Source organism: Hemiscyllium ocellatum, chromosome 3 (assembly GCF_020745735.1).
Source record: "Hemiscyllium ocellatum isolate sHemOce1 chromosome 3, sHemOce1.pat.X.cur, whole genome shotgun sequence".
NCBI classification, from domain to species: domain Eukaryota; kingdom Metazoa; phylum Chordata; class Chondrichthyes; order Orectolobiformes; family Hemiscylliidae; genus Hemiscyllium; species Hemiscyllium ocellatum.
Window position 1 is genome coordinate 12,902,250 of NC_083403.1, and position 25,842 is coordinate 12,928,091.

At 42.1% G+C, this 25,842-nt stretch overlaps 1 protein-coding gene across 3 annotated transcripts in view; it reads left to right on the plus strand.

Annotated features, from left to right (window-relative positions):
* The window catches only part of LOC132830661 (serine/threonine-protein kinase MRCK alpha-like), a 565,530-nt gene that overhangs the window by 348,559 nt on the left and 191,129 nt on the right, over window positions 1–25,842 (plus strand). For all 3 annotated transcript variants that reach the window (XM_060848487.1, XM_060848489.1, XM_060848488.1), the window contains exon 6: window positions 16,396–16,489. In XM_060848487.1, coding sequence (XP_060704470.1) covers window positions 16,396–16,489 — 94 coding nt within the window. The remainder of the gene's footprint in view (window positions 1–16,395; window positions 16,490–25,842) is intronic.

Genomic DNA, 25,842 nt, shown 5'->3' on the forward strand with positions numbered 1-25,842 from the left:
TACCGCCTTCTTCTCCCTGTCTCCTTGTGACTCCACTTTCAAGGAGCTGTGTATCTGCACCCCCAGGTCCCTTTGTTCAGCACTCCCTGGGCCCTACCATTAAGTGTATAAGTTCCGCCCTGATTTGCCTTGTGAAAATGCAACACCTCACATTTATCTAAATTAAATTCCATCTGCCACTCCTTGGCCTATTGGCCATCTGCAAGGTTTGCTAAAAATCTTTTGCTGCCTAATTCACCATATGGATATCGGTTTATGAAACATTTTTCCCTATGTCTCCTCTCTATAAACTTTGTGTCTGTCATGGCCAACCTCCCAGTCCACATTTGTAACATCCCTTCCTTTGGTTTGGTATCAATTCTTTGTCTAATTGTTTTTGTGCTGTGCCTTGAGAGATTTTCATTGATAAATGGTGTTAATGTAAATACAAGTTGTTGGTTTCCCACCAAACTCTGGCTGAAATCTTAGACCCTGAATGCCTTGTATGTAGACACTGTAGCTTGAAATTCTCTAATCTTTGCTCAAATCTCATCTCTTTTACGCACTGAATCATTTAGTATTCCACAGCTGGTGCAGATTATGTGAATGCTCATGTTTGTTATTTTAGGGGATTCGTGATCACTGTTCCTTAATCTAGGCAGTTGACAATTTATAACAATTTTCTGATAGTTTATTGAAAAGCAGCAGTTTAGATGTGGCCTATTAGGTATTTAGGCCAAGAGAGGAAATGCATGACCCATGACAGTTGAAGACCCTGGACTGATCCCAGAGCCATTCTATAGAGCTTGAAATATTGAGTTTGCCTCTGTATTTCCCAGTGGTCCTACGCCCCTTTGTAGTGGTGTCTGGTACTCTTTGGTAGTATTCATACCAACTGTATCTGTTCTTGCTTCAGGCTGATATTGGGGAACTGCTGGCCTTCCTCAAGGGGATCCACATCACTTCCACAGGCAGCAGATACATGGGAATACCAGCAGCTGCAAGTTTCCCTCTAAGCTGCTCACCATCCTGACTAGGAAATATGTCACCGTTTCTTCACCGTCGCTGAGTCAAAATTCTAGAATTCCCTCCCTAATTGTGACTTAACCCACAGCAGGTGGACTGCAGTGGTTCAAGTACACAGCTCACCACCACCTTCTCAAGGGCAACTAAAGGCCACAAATGCTGGCCCAGCCAGCAACACCCACATCCCACAAATGATTTAAAAAATGGTGTGGCTCACTTCCTCGGATCTTCTTTCCCCTTCCTCCCCTCCTATCCCTGGTAATTTTCCTTGTTTTAGGGTTTGAGCATCAATGCTACTTCAGTCACCTGTCTAACACCTCCTAGCCAATGGCCATGTGGCAGTCACATGATGTTGGATGACTGTTGGCCCAACTGTGGGAGGATATTCCTGGAAATACATCCAGAGAAGTTATTAGGGCGGAACTGAGAAATAAGAAAGGGATGATCACCTTATTGGGATTGTGTTATAGACCCCCAATAGTCAGAGGGAAATTGAGAAACAAACTTGTAAGGAGATCTCAGCTATCTGTAAGAATAATAGGGTGGTTATGGTAGGAGATTTTAACTTTCCAAACATCAACTGGGACTGCCATAGTGTTAGGGGTTTAGATGGAGAGGAATTTGCTAAGTGTGTACAAGACAATTTTCTGATTCAGTATGTGGATGTATGTACTAGAGAAGGTGCAAAACTTGACCTACTCTTGGGAAATAAGGCAGGGCAGGTGACTGAGGTGTCAGTGGGGGAGCACTTTGGGGCCAGCGACCATAATTCTATTAGATTTAAATTGTGATGGAAAGGGATAGACCAGATCTAAAAGTTAAAGTTCTAAATTGGAGAAAGGCCAATTTTAACGGTATTAGGCAAGAACTTTCAAAAGCTGATTGGGGGCAGATGTTCACAGGTAAAGGTACGGCTGGAAAATGGGAAGCCTTCAGAAATGAGATAACAAGAATCCAGAGAAAAGTATATTCCTGTCAGGGTAGGTTGGTAGATATAGGGAATGCTGGATGACTAAAGAAATTGAGAGTTTGGTGAAGAAAACGAAGGAAGCATATGTCAGGTACAGACAGGATAGATCAAATTAATCCTTAGAAAAGTATAAAGGAAGTAGGAGTATACTTAAGAGGGAAATCAGGAGGGCAAAACAGGGACATGAGATAGCTTTGGCAAATAGAATTAAGGAGAATCCAAAGGGATTTTACAAATACATCAAGGACAAAAAGGTAACTTGTGAGAGAACAGGACCCCTCAAAAATCAGCAAGGCGGCCTTTGTGTGGAGCCACAGAAAATGGGGGAGATACTAATGGGGGAGTATTTTGCATCAGTATTTACTGTGGAAAAGGATGTGGAGGATATAGACTGTAGGGAAATAGATGGTGACATCTTGAAAAATGTCCATATTACAGAGGAAGAAGTGCTGGATGTCTTGAAATGGGTAAAGTTGGATAAATCCCCAGGACCTGATCAGGTGTACCCGAGAACTCTATGGGAAGCTAGAGAAGTGATTGCTGGGCCTCTTGCTGAGATATTTGTATCATTGATAGTCACAGGTGAGGTGCCAGAAGACTGGAGGTTGGCAAACGTGGTGCCACTGTTTAAGAAGGGTGGTAAGGACAAGCCAGGGAACTATAGACCAGTGAGCCTGACGTCGGTGGTGGGCAAGTTGTTGGAGGGAATCCTGAGGGACAAGATGTACACGTATTTGGAAAGGCAAGGACTGAATAGGGATAGTCAACATGGCTTTGTGCGTGGGAAATCATGTCTCACAAACTTGATTGATTTTTTTGAGGAAGTAACAAAGAGGATTGATGAGGGCAGAGCAGTAGATGTGATCTATATGGACTTCAGTAAGGCGTTTGACAAGGTTCTCCATGGGAGATTGATTAACAAGATTAGATCTCACAGAATACAGGGAGAACTAGTCATTTGGATACAGAACTGGCTCAAAGGTAGAAGACAGAGGGTGGTGGTGGAGGGTTGTTTTTCAGACTGGAGGCCTGTGACCAGTGGAGTGCCACAAGGATCGGTGCTGGGTCCTCTACTTTTTGTCATTTACATAAATGATTTGGATGCGGGCATAAGAAGTACAGTTAGTAAGTTTACAGATGACACCAAAATTGGAGGTGTAGTAGACAGCAAAGAGGTGCTGCATTTTGGGAAAGCAAATCTTAGCTGGACATGTACACTTAATGGTAAGGTCCTGGGGAGTGTTGCTAAACAAAGAGACCTTGGAGTGCAGGTTCATAGCACCATGAAAGTGGAGTCGCAGATAGATAGGACAGTGAAGAAGGCTTTTGGTATGCTTTCCTTTATTGGTCAGAGTATTGAGTGCAGGGATTGGGAGGTCAAGGTGTGGCTGTACAGGACATTGATTTGGCCACTGTTGGAATATTGCGTGCAATTCTGGTCTCCTTCCTATCGGAAAGATGTTGTGAAACTTGAAAGGGTTCAGAAAAGATTTACAAGGATGTTGCCAGGGTTGGAGGATTTGAGTTATAAAGAGAGGCTGAGCAGGCTGGGGCTGTTTTCCCTGGAGCGTTGGAGGCTGAGGGGTGACCTTTTTGAGGTTTACAGAATTATGAGGGGCATGGGTAGGGTAAATAGGCAAAGTCTTTTTCCTGGGGTTGGGGAGTCCAGAACTAGAGGGCACAGGTTTAGGGTGAGAGGGGGAAGGTACAAAAGAGACATACGGAGCAACTTTTTCATGCAGAGGGTATGGAATGAGCTGCCAGAGGAAGTGGTGGAGGCTGGTACAATTGTAACATTTAAGAGGCATTTGGATGGATATATGAATAGGAAGGTTTGGAGGGATGTGGACCGGGTGCTGGCAGGTGGGACTAGATTGGGTTGGGATATCTGGTCGGCATGGACGGGTTGGACCGAAGGGTCTGTTTCCATGCTGTACACCTCTATGACTCTATCTGAGGGTTAGTTCACTATTCTTTCTCAGAATAAATACTTACTTTCAAAACCAACACACTGATAACAGGGTGTGTTTGACACCAGTTAAATTGTTCAATGGGTATTGTGAGCTCTGTAATTCTTCCCTCTGCTTTCACATTCTAGAATTTTGGAAAGTTAATTATTGTATCTCCTTATTCAATCACGGCATGAGGTCATTTCTTGCCCCTCCCCAGTTTCCCAGAGGGGTAGTTAGGAGTCAACCATGTAGGCAAGTCAGGTAAAGATGGTAGTTTCCTTGCCTTAGTGAATCAGATGGATTTGTACCTGGCATCTGCCGTGGTGGGATTCACACCTGGATCCTCAGAACATTACCATGTCTCTGTATTAACGGTCTAGCGATAATGTAGGCCCTTGCCTCCCCATTGCTGTCATAGCTCTTTGCTAAAATCCATTGACTAATTTCCCCCATACACTATGTTAAATGGATTAACACTGATGGTTTAGAAATACAGAGTATGGAGTAACTGTTATGTTTGTTTTGACAATGAGGTGGTATGTAATATACCTCAGTATATTTATCTTCACATCTGCCAAAGCACATTTAAACCTTTTATCATGCCATAGTTTGACTATCCTTCAATCACACACACATATATATGTGTGTGTGTGTATGTATATATATATATATGTGTGTGTGTGTGTGTGTGTGTGTGTCGGTGTATTTATTTTTGCATCTTCTAGTGCATTTATGGACCTATTATCATGCAGTGGTTTGAACGTGTACTTCAATCATGGTCTGACCAATTATAAAATCTGTACATTTCATTTCTATTGTTGAGGCAGTATATTCTCAAACTCAGTCTTTTTAAATGTCCTTAGCCATAAACAATTTTCAGTATAATTTCCCTTCTACTTTTAGAACTATGAGAAAATTTAGAACATAGAACATTACAGCGCAGTACAGGCTCTTCAGCCCTCGATGTTGCGCCAACCTGTGGAATCAATCTGAAGCCCATCTAAACTACACTATTCTGTTCTCGTCCATATGCCTATCCAATGACCATTTAAATGCCCTTAAAATTGGTGAGTCTACAACTATTGCAGGCAGTGCATTCCATGCCCCAACAACTCTCTGAGTAAAGAAACTACCTCTGACATCTGTCCTATATCCATCACCTCTCAATTTAAAGCTATGTTCCCTCATGCTAGCCATTGCCATCTGTCCACCCTATCTAACCCTCTGATTATCTTATATGTCTCAATTAAGTCACCTCTCAACCTTCTCTCTCACGAAAACCATCTCAAGTCTCTCAGTCCTTCCTCATAAGAGCTTCTCTCCATACCAGGCAACATCCTAGTAAATCTTCTCAGAACCCTTTCCAAAGTTTCCATATCCTCCCTCTGGTGCGGTGACCAGAACTGAACACAATACTCCAAATGTGGCTGCACCAGAGTTTTGTACAGCTGCAGCATGATCTCATCGTTCCGAAACTCAATCCCTCTACCAATAAAAGCTAACACACTGTATGCCATCTTAACAACCCGGTGGCACAGTGGTTAGCACTGCTGCCTCACAGCGCCTGTAGACCCGGGTTCAATTCCCGACTCAGGCGACTGACTGTGTGGAGTTTGCACGTTCTCCCCGTGTCTGCGTGGGTTTCCTCCGGGTGCTCCGGTTTCCTCCCACAGTCACAAAGATGTGCAGGTCAGGTGAATTGGCGAAGCTAAATTGCCCGTAGTGTTAGGTAAGGGGTAAATGTAGGGGTATGGGTGGGTTGCGCTTCGGCGGGTCGGTGTGGACTTGTTGGGCCGAAGGGCCTGTTTCCACACTGTAAGTCTAATCTAATCTAATCTAACCCTATCAACCTGGGTGGCAACTTTCAAGGATCTATGTACCTGGACACCGAGATCTCCACACGATCAAGAATCTTGCCATTAGCCCAGTACTCTGCATTCCTGTTACTCCGACCAAAGTGAATCTCCCCACACTTTTCTGCATTAATCTCCATTTGCCACTTCTTAGCCCAGCTCTGCAGCTTACCTATGTATCTCTGTAACCTTCAACATCCTTCGTCATTTTCTACAACTCTACCGACCTTAGTGTCATCCGCAAATTTACTAACCCTCATCCATGTCATTTATATAAATGACAATGGACCCAAAACAGATTCTTGCAGTACCCCACTAGTAACTGAACTCCAAGATGAACATTTCCCATCAACCACCACCCTCTGTCTTCTTTCAGCAAGCCAATTTCTGACCCAAACCGTTAAATCACCTTCAATCCTATGCCCCCATATTTTGTACAATAGCTACCATGGGGAACCTTGTCAAAATGCCTTACTGAACTCCATATACACCATATCAACTGCTTTACCCTCAGCTGCCTGTTTGGTCACCTTCTCAAATAACTCAATAAGATTTGTGAGGCACGGCCTACTCTTCACAAAACCATGCTGACTATCCCTAATCAACTTATTCCTCTCTAGATATTGTAAATCCTATCTCTTATAACCCTTTCCAAAACTTTACCCACAACCAAAGTATGGCTCACAGGTCTATAATTTCCAGGGTTGTCTCCACTCCCCTTCTTGAACAAGAGAAAACATTTGCTATCCTCCAGTCTTCTGGCACTATTCCTGTAGACAATGAAGACATAAAGATCAAAGCCAAAGGCTCATCAATCTCCTCCCTGGCTTCCCAGGGAGGCTTTGTTATTTTAATTACATTTATTTAGTGGTTCTAGCATTCAATCTCTGCTGGACATGATTCAGCATTCCTGACACTGTCATGTTACACCTGTGATTAATATTATATCCTGCATTTTTGAGCAATTTTCTTTTGATCAAATTTGCCTTCAGGTGAAGTGATGTTTGAATTTGGCTGATTTTTGGATGGAAGTTGCGCTTTCTATCTTTTTTTTATAATTCCACAAACCTATCACGTTGTAAACCATAAGAATCACAATTGGGGGGGGGGGGGGGGGGGGGTGTTAATGCAGCACACCAATTTTAAGCAAACTGTTATCTAGGAATTTCTAATTAAATTTTACGGACCATATGTGCTGGCATTAGATTTCTAATGCATTGTGCTAATTAATACAGTATAGTACAATGCCTGATTTAAAGTCATTGATCCATTCTTAAGATTGCAATTTGGGTGAAATTTAACTATATTAGAAGTTTCTTTAGAAATCAGTGTGTAAACTGGAGTTAGGAGGTTACTTTTGATCAGAAAGATTGAATATGTTATTGTCTTTTCCTAAATGAAATAACTTAAAATTCACTAAATATAAAACAAATGCTGTATAAATTCAAATTAGAAACTGGGGAGGTGTGTTGTTTGGATGTTTGTGAAGTTGATACCTTGTGTTTGCCTCTGTATGTTCGCAGTGAAGTTTTCTAATATATTCTATGTACAACACATGGACTGCAGTGGTTCAACCACCACCCCCTTCTCAAGGGCAACTAGTGACAGGCAATAAATGCTGGGCCAGCCATCAACCACCCACGTCCCACGAGAGAGTAAAAAAAGCTGCAGTTTTGATGTTGACACAATTATACGATTTATATAAACATACTTCAATGCTATTTAACAGTCTTAGCCTTGACTGCCAACATTTAGTATGGTTTCTATTTAAGGAGTTGTTCATTTGTTGGGTCCTGAAGCCAGAAATAGTTATTATGCCATAAGAGTAATTATGTGTTAGTGTTTACTCAATTATTTTTTCTCCACTCTATAAATATAACCAGATGTTGCTTTAATGGACTAATGGGATGATGGAAAACCTGAATGTGAATGACTTGTCTATCTAACATATTATATTATTCTGCTGATGTGAATCAAGAGATTATAAATACTATGAATCTTTTAGATACATAAGCTTCTGGAAGCATTCTTCCTTGCAGTCAGATTTCAGGTCAATTTTGTTAATCTTGTTTAAGTTGGAAGGTCATAACCGTGGCAATGTCAGTTTATATTAAAAAGAAACTACCCTACCTGCTGCCATTATTTCTGAGCTGGTACTCTCTTAAAATCTATTAGAACCACGGAAATGTTATAGCTCAAGAAGAAGCTGCTCGGTCCATTGTGTCTGCGCTGGCTGGATAAACTAGCCATTTATTCTAATCCCGCTTTCCAGAACCTGTTCCATCATGCAGGCTACAGTGCTTCAGGTGCCAATCCAGATACCTTTTAAATAAGGTGAAAGCTTTTGTCTTAACCACCAAACTGAACAGGAAACTCCCAAGGTGAATAAGTTTTTTTTCATATCCTTCTACTAATCACTTTAAATCGATGCCTCTGGTAATTGATTTAACACTAGGCGAGACAGGTCTTTCCAGTACGCTCTGGTCAAACTCCTCATTAGTTTATATCCCTCAGTTAAATCACCCCTTAGCCTCATCATTCTAAGGAAAATAACACTAGTCTCTTAGATGCAGTTTTCAAGGTCTGACAATGTTCTTATAAATCTCCTCTTACTGGAACAATTAAATCCTTCACATAGTGGTGATCGAAACTGTACACAAGCCTCTGGCTGTGGCTTAACCAGTGTCTTATTTAGCTCCCACATTGGGCGCTTACTTTTGTGTTCAGCAACTACTCCAGTGAAGGAAAAGATTCCACATGCTTTCTTACCTACCTGCCTGCCACTTTCTGGTTCTGTGGACATGGGTTCCAGTCTGTCACTTTCTCCACCTCTCTCAATACTCTTCCATTTATTGTGCTTCACCTTGCTTTGCTTACCCTCTCAAATGCTTAACGTCACATTTTTTCAACTTGAATTCCATTTATCAGTTTTCCGCCCTCTTAATCACATCATTGATATCATCCAGTAGCTTACAGTCATCCTTTTTGCTATCAAACAACCAGCCAGATTTTGTGTAATTTGCATAATCCTGCTTCCCAGATTTAAGTCTAAATTATTAATGTATTGAAAGTTACATCACAGGTAGACAGGGTGGTTCAGAAGGCATTTAGCATGCTTGCCTTCCTTGCTTAGAACATTGACTATGAGAGTTGGATGTCATGATGAGGTTGTACAGGATGTTGCTGAGGCCTCTTTTGGAATACTGTGTTCAGATCTGGTTGCCCAGCTATAGAAAGGATTTAGGGTGTAGGTTTGCTCGCTGAGCTGTAGGTTTGATATCCAGACGTTTCATTACCTGGCTAGGTAACATCATCAGTGGCGACCTCCAAGTGAAGCGAAGCTGTTGTCTCCTGCTTTCTATTTATATCTTTCTCCTGGATGGGGTTCCTGGGGTTTGTGGTGATGTCATTTCCTGTTCATTTTCTGAGGGGTTGATAGATGGCATCTAGGTCTGTGTGTTTGTTTATGGCGTTGTGGTTGGAGTGCCAGGCTTCTAGGAATTCTCTGGCATGCCTTTGCTCAGCCTGTCCCAGGATAGATGTGTTGTCCCAGTCAAAAAGGTGGCTTTTTTCATCCGTGTGTAGGGCTACGAGGGAGAGAGGGCCGTGTTTTTTTGTGGCTAGCTGGTGTTCATATATCCTGATGGCTAACTTTCTTCCTGTTTGTCCTACGTGGTGTTTATGGCAGTCCTTGCATGGAATTTTGTAGATGATGTTGGTTTTGTCCATGGGATGTACTGTGTCTTTTAAGTTTGTTAGTTTTTGTTTGAGAGTGTTGGTGGGTTTATGTGCTACTAGGATTCTGAGGGGTCTCAGTAGTCTGGCTGTCATTTCTGAGACTTCTTTGATGCATGGTAAAGTGGTTAGGGTTTCTAGCTGTGTTTGGTCTGCTTGTCATGGTTTGTTCTTGAGGAATCTGCGCACTGTATTTTTTGAGTATCCGTTCTTCTTGAATACGTTGTGTAGGTGGTTCTCCTCTGTTTTGCGTAGTTTGTCTGTGCTGCAGTGTGTGGTGGCTCATTGGAATAGTGTTCTGATACAGCTTTGTTTGTGTGTGTTGGGATGGTTGCTGGTGTAGTTAAGTATTTGGTCAGTGTCGGATTTCTGTATTCGCAGGTTTGTAGTTCTCCGTTGTCCTTTCTTTTCGACTGTGACATCCAGAAATGTGAGTTTGTTGTCAGTTTCTTCCTCCTTGGTGAACCTAATGCCTGTGAGGGTGTTGTTGATGATGTTAAATGTCTCTTCTATCTTGTTTCATTTTGTTATGACAAAGGTGTCTCTATGTAGCGGACCCAGATTTTTGGTTTGATGGTTGGTAGGGCTGTTTGTTCTAGTCTTTGCATTACCGCTTCTGCTATGAATCCTGATAGTGGAGATCCCATGGGTGTGCCGTTGGTTTGTTTGTAGATTATGTTGTTGAAGGTGAAGTGGGTGGTGAGGCACAGGTCCACTAGCTTCATGATGTTTTCGTTGGTAATGTGATTGATGGTGGTTGGGGTGTGTGTGATGATCTCTTCTAAAAAAGTGTGATGAGTGTTTCCTTTGCCAGGTCGATGTTGATGGAGGTGAACAGTGCTGTTATGTCGAATGAGATCATTGCTCCGTCTTCCTCTATTTTGGTGTTTTTGATGATTTTTAGGAATTCCTGGGTGGAGTGGATGGATTGCTGTGACTCTTCTACTAGGTATTTCAGTCTTGCGTGTAGTTCTTTGGCCAGTCTGTAAGTTGGTGTTCTGGGTAGTGCGACTGTAGGTCTGAAGGAGGCTCCTGGTTTATGGATTTTTGGTAGTCCGTAGAATCGTGGTGTATTGGTCCCGTTGGGTTTCATTATCTGGAATTCCGTCTTGTTTAATTGTTCGGAATTGTGTAATTTGCTTCGGAGATATGTAATTTTGTTTCCTAATTGTGGGGTCGGGTCTAGCGCCACCTGTTGGTAGGTGTTGGTGTCTGCGAGTAGTGCATTGGCTTTCTCAAGGTAGTCCCTTCTGTTCAGGATGACTGTGAGCAGGTAATGTAACGATGGTTTTTGAGGTTTTCTAGGGCTTTCTTTTCTTGTATGTTCAGTTTGTTTCCTGCCCTCTTTCAGCTCAGAGTAGGTGCAACTGTCTGTCTGATCGTTTGTTGTGTTTCTTCCGTGAGATTGTTGTCCTTCAATGTGGTCTCTAATGCCTCTAGGAAATCCTTCTTGTCAGCGTCTCGGTAATTGAAATTTAATCCTTTGACTAGTACCGCTTCTTCTGTATCTGATAGGGTCCGGTCTGATAAGTTCTTTATCCATGCCCCTGTGTTATTGGTTTTGTCTTTTTTTTTGTGAGCTTGTCAAGTTTTTTCTTCAGGTCCCGATTTTTCTTTATCTGTGTTTGTCGTTGTTTGGTGTTTATGGCTCGTTCTACAACATCTGTCCATTCTTGATTTGTTGCTTATTTGAATAACGGTTTTTGACGCGCAATTTCCTGGTTGTACTTTCAGAGTCTCTGGTGGGCGTCATTGATTAGTTCTCGGAGCATTCTGCGGCCGTTTTGTTCTGTTAAACTTCTGGCTTGAGGTGTTTTTATCGGCGGTTTATATTGGAGACATATTGGCAGTACCTGTTTTCTTAAACATTCATGCAGGAAGTACAGTTGTTCGCGGGTGGAACTCTCTCGGATGGCATTCCTTTCCCATCTTCGGGCCAGTTGTAGCGTGTTGCGCCTATAGGTTTTCGCAAGGTTTGTGAAGGTTTGTAGCTCAGGTTGAGATTTAGGGTGTAGGTTTGCTCACTGAGCTGTAGGTTTGATATCCAGACGTTTCATTACCTGGCTAGGTAACATCATCAGTGGCGACTTCCAAGTGAAGCGAAGCTTTTTTCTCCTGCTTTCTAGACCCCTCGGAACCCTATAGCACACAAACCCATCAACACTTTCAAACAAAAACTAATAAACTTAAAAGACCCAGTGCATCCCATGGACAAAATCAACGTCATCTACAAAATTCCATGCAAAGACTGCCACAAACACTAGGTAGGACAAACAGGAAGGAAGTTAGCCATCATGATACACGAACACCAGCTAGCCACAAAAAACACGACCCTCTCTCCCTACACACCGATTAAAAAAAGCCACCTTTTTGACTGGGACAACACATCTATCCTGGGACAGGCTAAGCAAAGGCATGCCAGAGAATTCCTAGAAGCCTGGCACTCCAACCACAACGCCATAAACAAACACACAGACCTAGATGCCATCTATCAACCCCTCAGAAAATGAACAGGAAATGACATCACCACAAACCCCAGGAACCCCATCCAGGAGAAAGATATAAATAGAAAGCAGGAGACAACAGCTTCACTTCACTTGGAGGTCGCCACTGATGATGTTACCTAGCCAGGTAATGAAACGTCTGGATATCAAACCTACAGCTCAGCGAGCAAACCTACACCCTAAACCTCAACCTGAGCTACAAACTTTCACAAACCTTGCTATAGAAAGGATATTATTCAATTGGAGATAAATCAGAAACATTTTACCAGGATATTGCCAGGAACGGAAGGTTTGAGTTATAGTGAGGGGGTGGATAGCTTGGGACTCTTTTTAACTGGAGCATGGGAGGTTTAGGAGAGGCCTTAGAAAAGTTTGTACCATCATGAGGGGCAGAGGAAAGCTGAATAGCAAAGGTTTTTTTTCTCCTAAATAGCAAAGGGTGGGGAAGTTCAAAACTAGGGGGCATATTTTTAAGATGAGAGGAGAAAGAGGAACCTGAGGGGCAACGTTTTCACACAGGGTGGTTCATATTTGGAATGAACTGCCAGAAGAAGTGGGCAGATACATGAATGGGAAAGGTTTAGAGGGATGTAAGCCAAATGCTAGTTTAGGATCAGTCTAGTTTGGGAAACTTGGTCAGCATGGACGAGTTGGACTGAAGGGTCTGTTTCCATGCTGTATGATTCTATGACTATATATACCAAAGACAACAAGAGACCTAACATTTATAATCCTGTAGGAAATATCCACTAACTGTTGCCCTTTGTTTCCTGGCACTGAGCCAATTATGAATCTGACAGGCAATTTTTTCCTGTGTCTTCTGAGTTATAATTTTTCTGACCTGTCTGCTATGTGGGACTCTGCCAATTGCTTTACTATAATCTATGTAAACAACATGCAGTACCCTCATCAATCGTCTTTGTTATTTATTCCAGAGGCTTCCACCTGTAGAGTTGCATGCTCTTTCCTTGAGTTTGATATATGCTGGCTAAAATTGTTATCCTGAATACATTTCAGGGTTTTTGTGCCTTTCTTGCTATAGTGTTTCAGTTGATGTTTGAATGGTCCCAACTGATTGTTTCTCTACTCAGAAATCTACTGACGTTTGCTCTTATGTTTGCATATGTAGGTTTTAACGCTGTTAAATTCCTTTGCTGTATATTTTTAACCTCTGCCTCATCTGTCTTTTCAAACTCATTTGTTAACGTTTCTGACTCCTGTTTTCTGATCTGAATTTGCCCTCAACTTCCCATTCGCTGCCAGTCTAGTTTAAAAACTCCCCAACAGCATTAACACATCTCCCTGTAAGATTGTCTTGTTCAGGACCACTTTTCCCAGAAATTGCCCTCCTAAACAAGCCTTCTAGCCACATATTCAATCACTAAATTCTCCTAATTCTGTGATCACCAGTGTGTGGGACTGCATCATCAAATTTCATAGTGCATAGGATACTGATCAACTGGCTCCCAAAAGAGCCACGTAGCTAGTTCCATTCTCCAGGCCTATCCCTGCAGCCCACTAAATTTATCACTTGCATATTCAGCTCTGTTTTGAAACCTCCTATAAAATCTGCCTTCAACACTCTCCCATCTAGCAAATTCCAAATCCTAACAGCTCTCTGAGTAAAGAAGATTTTCCTCATGACACTCTTGCTGACAGTCTTGAAGTTGTGACCTCTACTTACTGACCATACCAACTAATGGAAAGAGAATGTCCTTCTTTAGCCTGTCAAAATTGTCCATAGTTTTGAGTTTCTCTATGAGGTCACCTCTTAATCTTCTCTGTTCCAAGGAGAATAAGCCCAATTTCTCCAATTTTTCCTTGTGTCTGAAATCTCTCATTCCTGGTATCTTTCTAGTAAATCTGCTTTGAACTCTCTCCAGGGCTTCAACATCCACTGTAGTCACATGTGGTCTGACCAGTGATTTGTAGAAGTGTTGCATCACTTCCTTGCTTTTATACGTTATAGCTTTATTTACAAACCCAAGGATCCTATAAGCCTTCTTAACAACTATTTCAGCTTGCCTGGCTAGCTTCAGAGAATCATGCACTTCAACCTCGATGTCCCTCTAGTCCTGTATTCCCCTCAAAGTTGAACCATTGAGCCGGTATTGTCTCTCCATGTTTCTTCTACCAAAATGCATTCTCTCACATTTCTCTGCATTGAAATTCATCTGGCAAATGACTGTCCATTTAGCCAACCCCACTGAAGACTGCGGGTAATCCTCAGACTGCCACTTTATGGGTCCAGCTCTTAAATCTTCTATCAAGCTCCCTGAAATCTGTTTTCAGGACCTCATTTGTATCTCTACCTAAGTCTTTGGTACCAATGTGGACCACAACCTCGGACTAATCATCCTTTCCCAAAAGAATTTCCTGCAGTTGTGCAATAACATCCTATAACCCAGCAGCAGGAGGAGGGAAACATCATTGCAGAAAGAACAGCAGTGAGGTTTGCTCCTCATAGGATGCTATGTAAACACAGGTTGTTGAGTATGAGGTTGAAAATGTCAAGGAAGGTAAATTTAAGGCTGAAGGCATTGGTCTTTCTGAGGCTTTTGAATGAAGTCAGATTAGTAAGGTGGAGTTGTCTCCATTCGTCTTGTTTGTTGTTTGTGTTTTAAAAACATTGCTTCAATAGATTCTTATCAAATGACATTTTTGGACAATTCTTCAGTATTTTGGAAAATCTAAGAAAAGTAGTAATTCAACTCTTAAAATGTACCAGCAATCATCTCATACAGCCATTAGAACGAGTAGTTGGTTGCATTCTGAACTTCTGTCTGATTTCCCATTTCCTTTTTGGGTGAGCGTTTTGCTTGTTGTTATTTTCTATAACATTCATCCTCCAATCAAGTCCTTATTTAAAGTATTATTATATGCACATCTGTTTGATGTCTTCATTGAAGGTTAATATATCTGATTATTTTTATACAGTGATCGACTTCTTATCAGTAATATCTAGAGACAGGCGTTATCCAGCTTTGTGTCTGCAACGTTCTAGAAGATGTGATCAGTATGTTATGGCCCAGATCAGATCCCTGGGTTTTAGTTATGATCTGAGCTGAAAATGTGTGAGTGATCAGTCAGCTCTGATCTCCAGCATCTGCAGACCTCACTTTCTCCTCTTTAGTTATGATCTGCTCAAGACTTTCTTTTCAACTTTTTTCTAGGCAATTATGAAGAGAATAAAGCCATACAGTACCATGGTTTTAAACAACCAAGAATAATTGTTTGAACTGAACAAGTCAGAAAAGTAAAATAATCTACAATATCTATCTTGTAACTAAGCATCCAGAATTGACACAAGGAAATATGAACTAAACAGACAAACTGTGCCCTAGTACACCACACTGAGATGGCAGATGTAACCAAGGCAGATCCTATGAATTTTCTCAACTATCCATCTGCATGTCAGTGATCAAGTTTGTTACAAAACCTTTGAGCAATGTTTCTCCCTCACGAAGAACTTCAACTTTCTGCTTTCAAAAATCTGGTCTCTGAATTCCTCAAAGACTGCACAAAATCATACTGCTTCAGTGAGAGCTCTCTCCTCATTGGTCCTGTCTGTTTGCCTGGGACTGCATTTCATTGGATTGCCTAGGCTGCAATCCAGTGCGTAACCGAGATAAATGCATATCTCCAAGCTAGCAATGCTCTGTACATCACGGGCTGTATTGAGTTATAAATGGCTCCTGGGGCTTCTTCTGAGCCCTGATGTTCTCAAGCAGAGAGCCAGTGGTTTTCCATTGCCTCCTCTGCTCCCAAGGGCTCCACTGAGCCTTAATTGCCAGAACTAACAAACAGCATCACTTTCACTGCCTACAATCTCCTTAGCTGCTCGTGGTTCGAAACCAGGACCCTTCTTTATGGGGCCATAGTGGGTTCCGTGGTGGCTGTTTATGTGCCACAACACCAACCAAGTCAAACTCTTGTCCAGTTGGCTTAGTCCTTTAGCTGTAGAGTGGAAACTAGAAGAAAGCATGTAGTGTCTATCATGCTGTCATGCTCTATACATGCAGTGAAAGTCTCAGGCGACCAGGAAATGGAATCTTTGGCCTCTGCACAGAATTAAGGTAGAGTTTCATGTTAAGTACATCAATAATGTAACGTCTACTCTGTCCTGTTGGATCTCCTACATGCTACATTCGGCATATGACCTGTGTGGACTTGCATTGTATTAGTCTTAAAAAAAAAGTATGTAACTTAAAAAATAATAAAAGCTGCAATTTGTTTGGTGCTGACAGGTTGGGATGAGACAGCAGGAAATGTATCCACTGATTGTAAGGCACATCTCTTTTGAGTGAAATGGAATCAGTTTACTGTAGTTGATACTTGGCCTGGAGATTAACTTTTTGTTCTTGTCTTGCTTGTAGGGACATCAAACCAGACAACATTCTACTGGATGTAAATGGGCACATCCGGCTGGCAGACTTTGGCTCCTGTCTCAAGCTCATGGAAGATGGAACTGTAAGTTATGTGTTTTTTCTCTTTTAAATGGTTTTGGAGCATTTTCACTTGTTAAGATGATAGACATGAATGCTGACAATAAACTATTTCCCAATATTCTTTCATCCTAGTTGATTTGCGTGTTTTGGTTGCAAAGTAAATGTTGTCTCTGCACCTTACCCATGGCAATCCCTCAGTCATAACATCTGTAAAGATTCTCCTGTTCACTGGACTGTAAATTAGTGTGTCTCACCTCCACTCGAAGCATCATTTCAAAAGAGATAGCGACCTGGGTATTATGAGAATACAATCCCTGTTTTCCAAAATACCTGCCCGGCTATTGCTTTAGCCTGGTACTACATTCAACGGTGCTCTCAGATTTTCTGTTAAATTTGAGGTTCTAGTCCGTTCAGTTAAATAAATGTTATATCTAAGTGCATGCATGCATAAAAATAAATTTTATTTTATCATTTTTTAACTGTAAACCTGATGACAGCAATGGGGCTTCTATTGGCAGATTGAAGTAGATGAGCCAAATGCCCATCCTTTCTGTACTTATCTTTGTGATATATTGATGACAGGTACCTTTTTCATTCCAGCGAACGATTTCTCTACTCAGCAAGGATCAGGTAACTCAGGCAGGCAGCACGTGTGTGTCTCACGCTCAAGCCCTCGATTTTGCACACTGGGGGTCACGCTGTGCCATGCCAGCAGCACTATGCCGACACGAGACAGAAATATTCCAAAATCGCAGTTAACCAAAACTAAATATCCCTTTACCAGGATAAACACCTTCCCCATGTGCCCTCTAACAGGATATAAATCTTGCCCATACTGCTCTTTACCAGGGTATGCACTCCACCATGTCCCTTTACCAGGATATACACCTCACTTTCACAGCCCTTTACCAAGATAAGCGCTTCACTCACACAGCCCTTTACCAGGATATACACCTCACTCACACAGTCCTTTACCAGGATATACACCTCACTCACACAGCCCTTTACCAGGATATACACCTCACTCTCACAGTCCTTTATCAGAATATACACCTCACTCACACAGTCCTTTACCAGGATATACACCTCACTCACACAGTCCTTTACCAGGATTATATACCTCACTCACACAGCCCTTTACCAGGATAAGCGCTTCACTCACACAGCCCTTTATCAGAATATACACCTCACTCTCACAGCCCTTTACCAGGATATACTCCTCACTCACACAGCCCTTTACCAGGATATACACCTCACTCACACAGCCCTTTACCAGGATAAGTGCCTCACTCACACAGCCCTTTACCAAGATATACACGTCACTCTCACAGCCCTTTACCGGAGATACACCTTCTCTACACAGCCCTTTACGAGGATATACACCTCACTCACACAGCCTTTTACCAGGATAAGTGCCTCACTCACACAGGCCTTTACCAGGATATACACCTCACTCACACAGCCCTTTACCAGGATATACACCTCACTCTCACAGCCCTTTACCAAGATATACACCTCACTCACACAGCCCTTTACCAGGATATACACCTCACTCACACAGCCCTTTACCAGGATATACACCTCACTCACACAGCCCTTTACTAGGATATACACCTCACTCACACAGCCCTTTACCAGAATATACACCTCACTCACACAGCCCTTTACCAAGATATACACCTCACTCACACAGCCCTTTACCAGGATAAGTGCCTCACTCACACAGGCCTTTACCAGGATATACACCTCACTCACACAGCCCTTTACCAGAATATACACCTCACTCACACAGCCCTTTACCAGGATATACACCTCACTCTCACAGCCCTTTACCAGGGTATACACCTCGCTCACACACCCCTTTACCAGGATATATACCTCACTCACACAGCCCTTTACCAAGATATACACCTCACTCTCACAGCCCTTTACCAGGATATACACCTCACTCACACAGCCCTTTACCAGGATATACACCTCACTCACACAGCCCTTTACTAGGATATACACCTCACTCACACAGCCCTTTACCAGAATATACACCTCACTCACACAGCCCTTTACCAAGATATACACCTCACTCACACAGCCCTTTACCAGGATAAGTGCCTCACTCTCACAGCCCTTTATCAGGATATACACCTCACTCTCACACCCCTTTATTAGGATATACACCTCACTCACACAGACCTTTTCCAGGGTATACTCCTTAGTCTCACAGCCCTTTTCCAGGGTATACACCTTACTCACATAACACTTTACCAGGATATATACCTTCTCCATACAGCCCTTTACCAGGATATATACCTCATCCATGACCCTTTATCAGGTTAAACTCTTCCACACAGATCTTCTTCAAGATTAAACACCTCACTCATGACCCTTTACCAGGATAAACACCTTCTCCACACATCCCTTTATCCAGATAAACACCTCCATAATGTCCTTCACCAGGATAGACACTTCACTCAATGCACTTCACCAGGATAACACCCCAGTCTTACGATCCTTTACCAAGATGAACCATAACCCTAACCCTCACTCACCAGGTCATTTACCAGGATAAACACCAGACTCGCACACATCTATTTACCAGGATAAACACCTCATTCTCTTTGCCGTACACATGTTTACCAGGATAAACACCTCATTCTCTTTGCCTTACACATGTTTACCAGGATAAATGTCTCACTCACACCATTCTTTACCACAATAATTTTACCAGAATGACAATATGGCCATTCAGGTTAAAACCAGTATTATACCACTGGTGCAGACAGACAGAAGTGCTGAAAGACATTGGCCTTACATAAATACATTATACTTTGCTGGTACTTCAGATCTTTGCCTAAGGTGTACCATTGCATGCAAACTTACAATTCTCATTTCCTTCACCGATGCTCATTCACTGTTGCACATGGACATGCCTCCTTATCAGCAGTGCTGTACTGACCCAGCTGCATTATACCTGAAACACATGTCTGCCATACACTGTTCATATAATTAATTCCTTACTAAATTCCCCATGAACCTTTCATGGTATTTTTTTCTAATATTTTTGAGTAAACATCACATCTGTATATTGTGGTTTGTGTGCAGCTAGAGATACTTCATGCTTATCCCATTGACATAAATTGCAGAGCTTATCAAAGCTTCAGTAGCACATGCAAACATTAATTTTCTTAGGACAAGCACCAGTATTTACTGTGTGGTAGTTAACTTGCTGCAGTTTAGCAGTGAAAGAGAAATGTTATTTTTAAATATTAAAATTAAGCATGCACTTTAATTCCCACAAGATATTTCCTGAGCACAAAGTTGCATGTATCTGCTGGGTTTGAGACAACTTTGCTTAATGTCTGCTGAGTTATTTCTGCTCAAAGTGCATATTGTTGCTGGATTTTCCTCTTCTCTCAGTGAATCCAATGCCTAAGTTGAGTGGCAAATGGTATGTTGGCATATTTCACAGCGACGTACTGATCTTTGTAGGAATAGCACTTTCCTCTCACTTTTGACGGATTTGTAGAGCAAATGATATTTTCTACGTGTAATGATATTGGAGGAGATTCAGCAGAACATATTGATACAATTTGAATTTGACCTTGTACGTTACCAAGCTTCCTTCAGTAATATACCCAAGACTGAGACTTTACCACCTAGGTAGATGAATTGACAGCACAAAATACATATACATGGATATGATATAGTTATAATGACAGAGATATGGCTGCAGGGTGACCAAGAATGGGAGCTGAAAATGTGTTGCTGCAAAAGCGCAGCAAGTCAGGCAGCATCCAAGGAACAGGAGATTCGACGTTTCGGGCATAAGCCCTTCTTCAGGAAACTGAATGATTCCTGAAGAAGGGCTTATGCCCGAAACGTCAAATCTCCTGTTCCTTGGATGCTGCCTGACCTGCTGCACTTTTCCAGCAACACATTTTCAGTTCTGATCTCCAGCAGCTGCAGTCCTCACTTTCTCCTCGAAGATTTTTTTTCTCGACCAAGAATGGGAACTGAGCATCCAGGGCTTTTCAATTTAGAAAGGACAGACAAATAGGGAAAGGAGGTCAGGTAGCATTGTTAGTACAGATAATTCAACACAATAGTGAGGAAGGATATTTGTGTGGAATATCATGATGTGGAATCTCTGTGAGTCGAAATAAAAAAGACCAAGACTCTGAAAACAATCATAGGGGCTACCTTTACACCCCTAAACAACAGCGGAGATGTAAGGAAACACATGAAACAGATTAGAGACACATGTAATAAGGTTGTAGCCATAATGGGTGATTTCAATTGATTGGATAAACCAGACTAGCAATAATACTGTGGCAGAGGAATTCCTGGAGTGTATACATGATGGTGTTTTTCAGACTAACATGTTGAGGAAGCAGTTAGAGACAGGCTGTCCTAGACTGGATACTGCGCAGTGTGAAATACTTAATTAACAATCTGGTTGTGCGGTGTCTGTTGAGGAAGAGAGACCATAAAATTACAGAATTGATCATAAAGATTGAGTGTGAAGAAGTTAAATCTGAATCTAAATGAAGGGAACTACAAGGGTATGGGCCCTGGTTTGCAATGATGGATCGGGCTTATAGTGGAAAGGCAATGACTAATACTTTAGCAACATATGTATTCATTAAGCAACAATTATTTCTATATGATGCAAAAATAAAATAGGAAAGGTGGCTCAACCATGGTGACCAAAATAAATTAGAGATAGAATTAGATACAATAAGGATACATATAAAATTGCCAGGAAAAGCAACAAGCCTGAGGACTGGGAGCATTTAAAAATTCAGCAAAAGACAACAAAAAGATTCATCAAGAGGAAGAAAAGGGAGCTCCATTATACTTGCATGGAGCATCAAAATTGACGGTAAAACCTTCCAAAATACGTGAAGAGGAAAAGATTAGTTAAGAGTAATGTAGGTGTCTAGTTATAAATGGGGGAACATTGCACTGGGAGCAAAGAAATTGCAGTATTGAAACACATTTGGCTTTACCTTCCTGGAATTGTTACAGAACCAAGGATCTCGTGAGAAGGAAAAATTAAATAAAATCATTATTGGTCAAAAAAAAAGGTACTAGAGAAATTAATCGCGTTAAAAACTGACAGTTCACCAGCACCTGATAATCTGCATCTGCAGGACTGTGTCAGAAATGAGGAGAATTCTTTTTACTTAAGAGTTATGGACCTTTGTGATGTTACCACAGCCATGATCACATTGAATGGCAGGGCAGGCTTGACGGACTGAATGGCCTGGTCTTTTCCTGTGTTTCTGTGTATGTTTTTCCACCTTATTGGATCCATGCCTCAGACCTGATCTCGTAACTATTTCCTGGAGGACTCAACAAGCTCAGTCAGTAAATGCAAAATACCAACAAATGCTGGAGATCTGCAGTAAAAACAGAAGATGCTGGAGAACCTCAGCAAGTCAGGTAGCATCTATGGAGAGAGGGAGAAAGAGATAGAGTTCATGTTTTGAGTCTGATTTATAAGACCTTATAATCTTTGTAAGCCCTGTATGAGCTATTCTGCTACAAAAGATAGATTTCTTATCATAGATTTGTACATTTTTTTAAAAATTTCATCTACTTTTCTAATCAACTAGTTCAGAAATGTTATTACACATCTCTGGAGCAGATGGGACTTGAACCTGGTCCTCGCAGTCCAGGGATAGGGCCACTACCACTATGCCACAAGAGGATCCTTTCTAGCTTGAAAGATTGAAACCTTCAACCATGTGACATTTTCAACTATTACAAAGACAAGCCATCCTGTTACTGAAGAAAAGACTTGTATGTTAACTCTGTTTCTCTCTCCATTGATGCTGCCAGACCTGCTGAGTTTCTTCAGTGTTTATTATATCAAGTTACTTGTTAACTGCAGTTGATGTGGAAATACTCAGATTCATATCTTAACTAGCAAAGCTTGAGTCATTAGGAATCGGGGAGAAAACTCTGCTGGTTGAAGTCTGACCTGGTACAGAGGAAAATGTTTGTGTATGTTGGAGATCGGTCATCTCAGCTACAGGATATCTCTGATAGTTCCTCAGACTATCGACCTAGGCCCAACCATCAATGGCCTTCTTTCCATCTTAATTGTCAGAAGACGGGATATTTGCTATTTTTCTCATACTGAAGCAGTCCATGCCCAAATGCAGCAAGACCTGGACAAAAGCCAACAGAAAAACAGACATTGCTGGTGAAACTCAGTAGGTCTGGCTGTCTCTGTCATTCATCAATGTCCTTTAGGGAAAGAAACTGCCTTCCTTACCTGGCCTGGCTTACATGTGACTCCAGATCCACGACAGTGTGGTTGACTCTTAAATACCCTCCGGGCAATTAAAGATTGGCAATAAATGCAGCCTAGCCAGTGACACCCTCATCACATGAATGAATTTTAAAAACAGTCATTGCTCATGTTTTGAATCTATTGACACCAGCATACCTATGTTCTGGACAATGTCAAGCTTGACCTGACAAATGGCAGTAACATCCATGCCACACAAATGGCGGGCAATGAACATCTCTAAGAAGAGAGAATCTAACCATTGCCCTTGTTGAATCCTCTGTTATCAATATCTTGGAGGTTACCATTGACCAGAAACTGAGCTGGATTAGCCTAATGAACACAATGACAAGTCAGAGGGTAGGCATTCTGTAGTAACTAGGGCACTTCCTGACTCCCTAAAGCATATTCACCATTTACAAGGCAGAAGTAAGGACTGTGATGGAATATGTGAATGAGTGCAGTATCAACAACAGAAGCTTGATGGCATCCAGGACAAAGCAGCATGTTTGACTTGACACCATATTCACAATCATTCTCTCCCTCTACCATTAATGCTCAGTAGCAGCAGTGTGTCCCATTTAGATTAGATTAGATTCCCTACTGTGTGGAAACAGGCCCTTCGGCCCAACCAGTCCCCACCGACCCTCGGACGAGTAACTCAGCCAGACCCATTTCCCTCTGACTAATGCACCTAATACTATGAGCAGTTTATCATGGCCAATTCACCAGAGCACCCGCAGAAAACCCAGGCAGATACAGGGAGAATGTACAAACTCCACACAGACAGTCACCTGAGGCGGGAATTGAACCTGAAACCCTGTTGCTGTGAGGCAGCAGTGCTAACCACTGAGCCACCGTGCCATCACTGTGATGCATTGCAGAGATTCAGAAAGACCCCTTCAACAGCACCTTCCAAACTATGACCACCACCATCTAGAAGTACAAGGGTGGCAGATATGTGGGAATACCCTCACCTGCAAGTTCCCCTCCAAGTGGCGTTCCTTTACTGTTGCTGGGTCTAAATCCTAGAACACCTTCCCTAATATTATGGCATTGTGGGTCAGCTAGAGCAAGTGGACTGCAACGGTTCAAAAAGGCAACTCACCACCCCTACCTTCTTAAGGGCAATGAGGGATGGGCAATAAATACTGGCCAAGCCAGTGATACCCAAATTCCATGAGTGAATAAAAAGGAACTGCCTTTTACTTATGATATTTTCCTATGCCTTTCCTTTTTAGTTTTTCCTCTTTCCCTATTTTTTCTCTTTTGGGCAGTGTGTCTACTTGGAGTATGAGTAACATATGCAACTTATTGACATTATAAATCTTAGATATAATCATTAGATGGTACTATGTGATGAAGCATCTTGTTGTTGTTTCTAAATAATAGTGAATTCCATCTAGAAAGATGGTTGTTGGGGTTAGTGTTTAGAATTTGGGCTGTAAATGACACAATGAAAAGAAACGCTATTGGCAAACTTAGCTGATTCTGTAACAACTGTGAAGGGCAAACTAGATTAGGCGGTCGTCATTAGGGATAAAGGGATACTTATTTTAAGGGAAAATAGACATATTCCAACAAGTTAGAAAATTCTGCAATGCATGGTAGTATCAAACGTAAAGAACATAGAACATAGAACAATACAGCACAGAACAGGCCCTTCGACCCACGATGTTGTGCCGAACATCTATCCTAGATTAAGCACCCATCCATATACCTATCCAATTGCCGCTTAAAGGTCGCCAATGATTCTGACTCTACCACTCCCACGGGCAGCGCATTCCATGCCCCCACCACTCTCTGGGTAAAGAACCCACCCCTGACATCTCCCCTATACCTTCCACCCTTCACCTTAAATTTATGTCCCCTTGTAACACTCTGTTGTACCCAGGGAAAAAGTTTCTGACTGTCTACTCTATCTATTCCTCTGATCATCTTATAAACCTCTATCAAGTCACCCCTCATCCTTCGATGTTCCAACGAGAAAAGGCCGAGAACTCTCAACCTATCCTCGTACGACCTATTCTCCATTCCAGGCAACATCCTGGTAAATCTCCAAAGCTTCCACATCTTTCCTAAAGTGAGGCGACCAGAACTGCACACAGTACTCCAAATGTGGCCTAACCAAAGTCCTGTACAGCTGCAACATCACTTCACGACTCTTGAACTCAATCCCTCTGCTAATGAACGCTAATACACCATAGGCCTTCTTACAAGCTCTATCCACCTGAGTGGCAACTTTCAAAGATCTATGTGCATAGACCCCAAGATCCCTCTGTTCCTCCACCTGATGGAGAACCCTACCGTTAACCCTGTATTCCACATTCTTACTTGTTCTTCCAAAATGGACAACCTCACACTTGGCAAGGGTTCCATCTGCCACTCCTCAGCCCAGCTCTGCATCATATCTAAGTCCCTTTGCAGCCGACAACAGCCCTCCTCACTGTCCACAACTCCACCAATCTTCGTATCATCTGCAAATTTACTGACCCACCCTTCGACTCCCTCATCCAAGTTATTAATAAAAATTACAAACAGCAGAGGACCCAGAACTGATCCCTGCGGAACTCCACTTGTAACTGGGCTCCAGGCTGAATATTTACCATCTACCACCACTCTCTGACTTCGACCGGTTAGCCAGTTTTCTATCCAATTGGCCAAATTTCCCTCTATCCCATGCCTCCTGACTTTCCGCATAAGCCTACCATGGGGAACCTTGTCAAATGCCTTACTAAAATCCATGTACACTACATCCACTGCTCTACCCTCATCCACATGCTTGGTCACCTCCTCAAAGAATTCAATAAGACTTGTAAGGCAAGACCTACCCTTCACAAATCCGTGCTGGCTGTCCCTAATCAAGCAGTGTCTTTCCAGATACTCATAAATCCTATCCCACAGTACCCTTTCCATTACTTTGCCTACCACAGAAGTAAGACTAACTGGCCTGTAATTCCCAGGGTTATCCCTATTCCCTTTTTTGAACAGGGGCACAACATTCGCTACTCTCCAGTCCCCTGGTACCACCCCCGTTGACAGTGAAGACGAAAAGATCATTGCCAGCGGTACTGCAATTT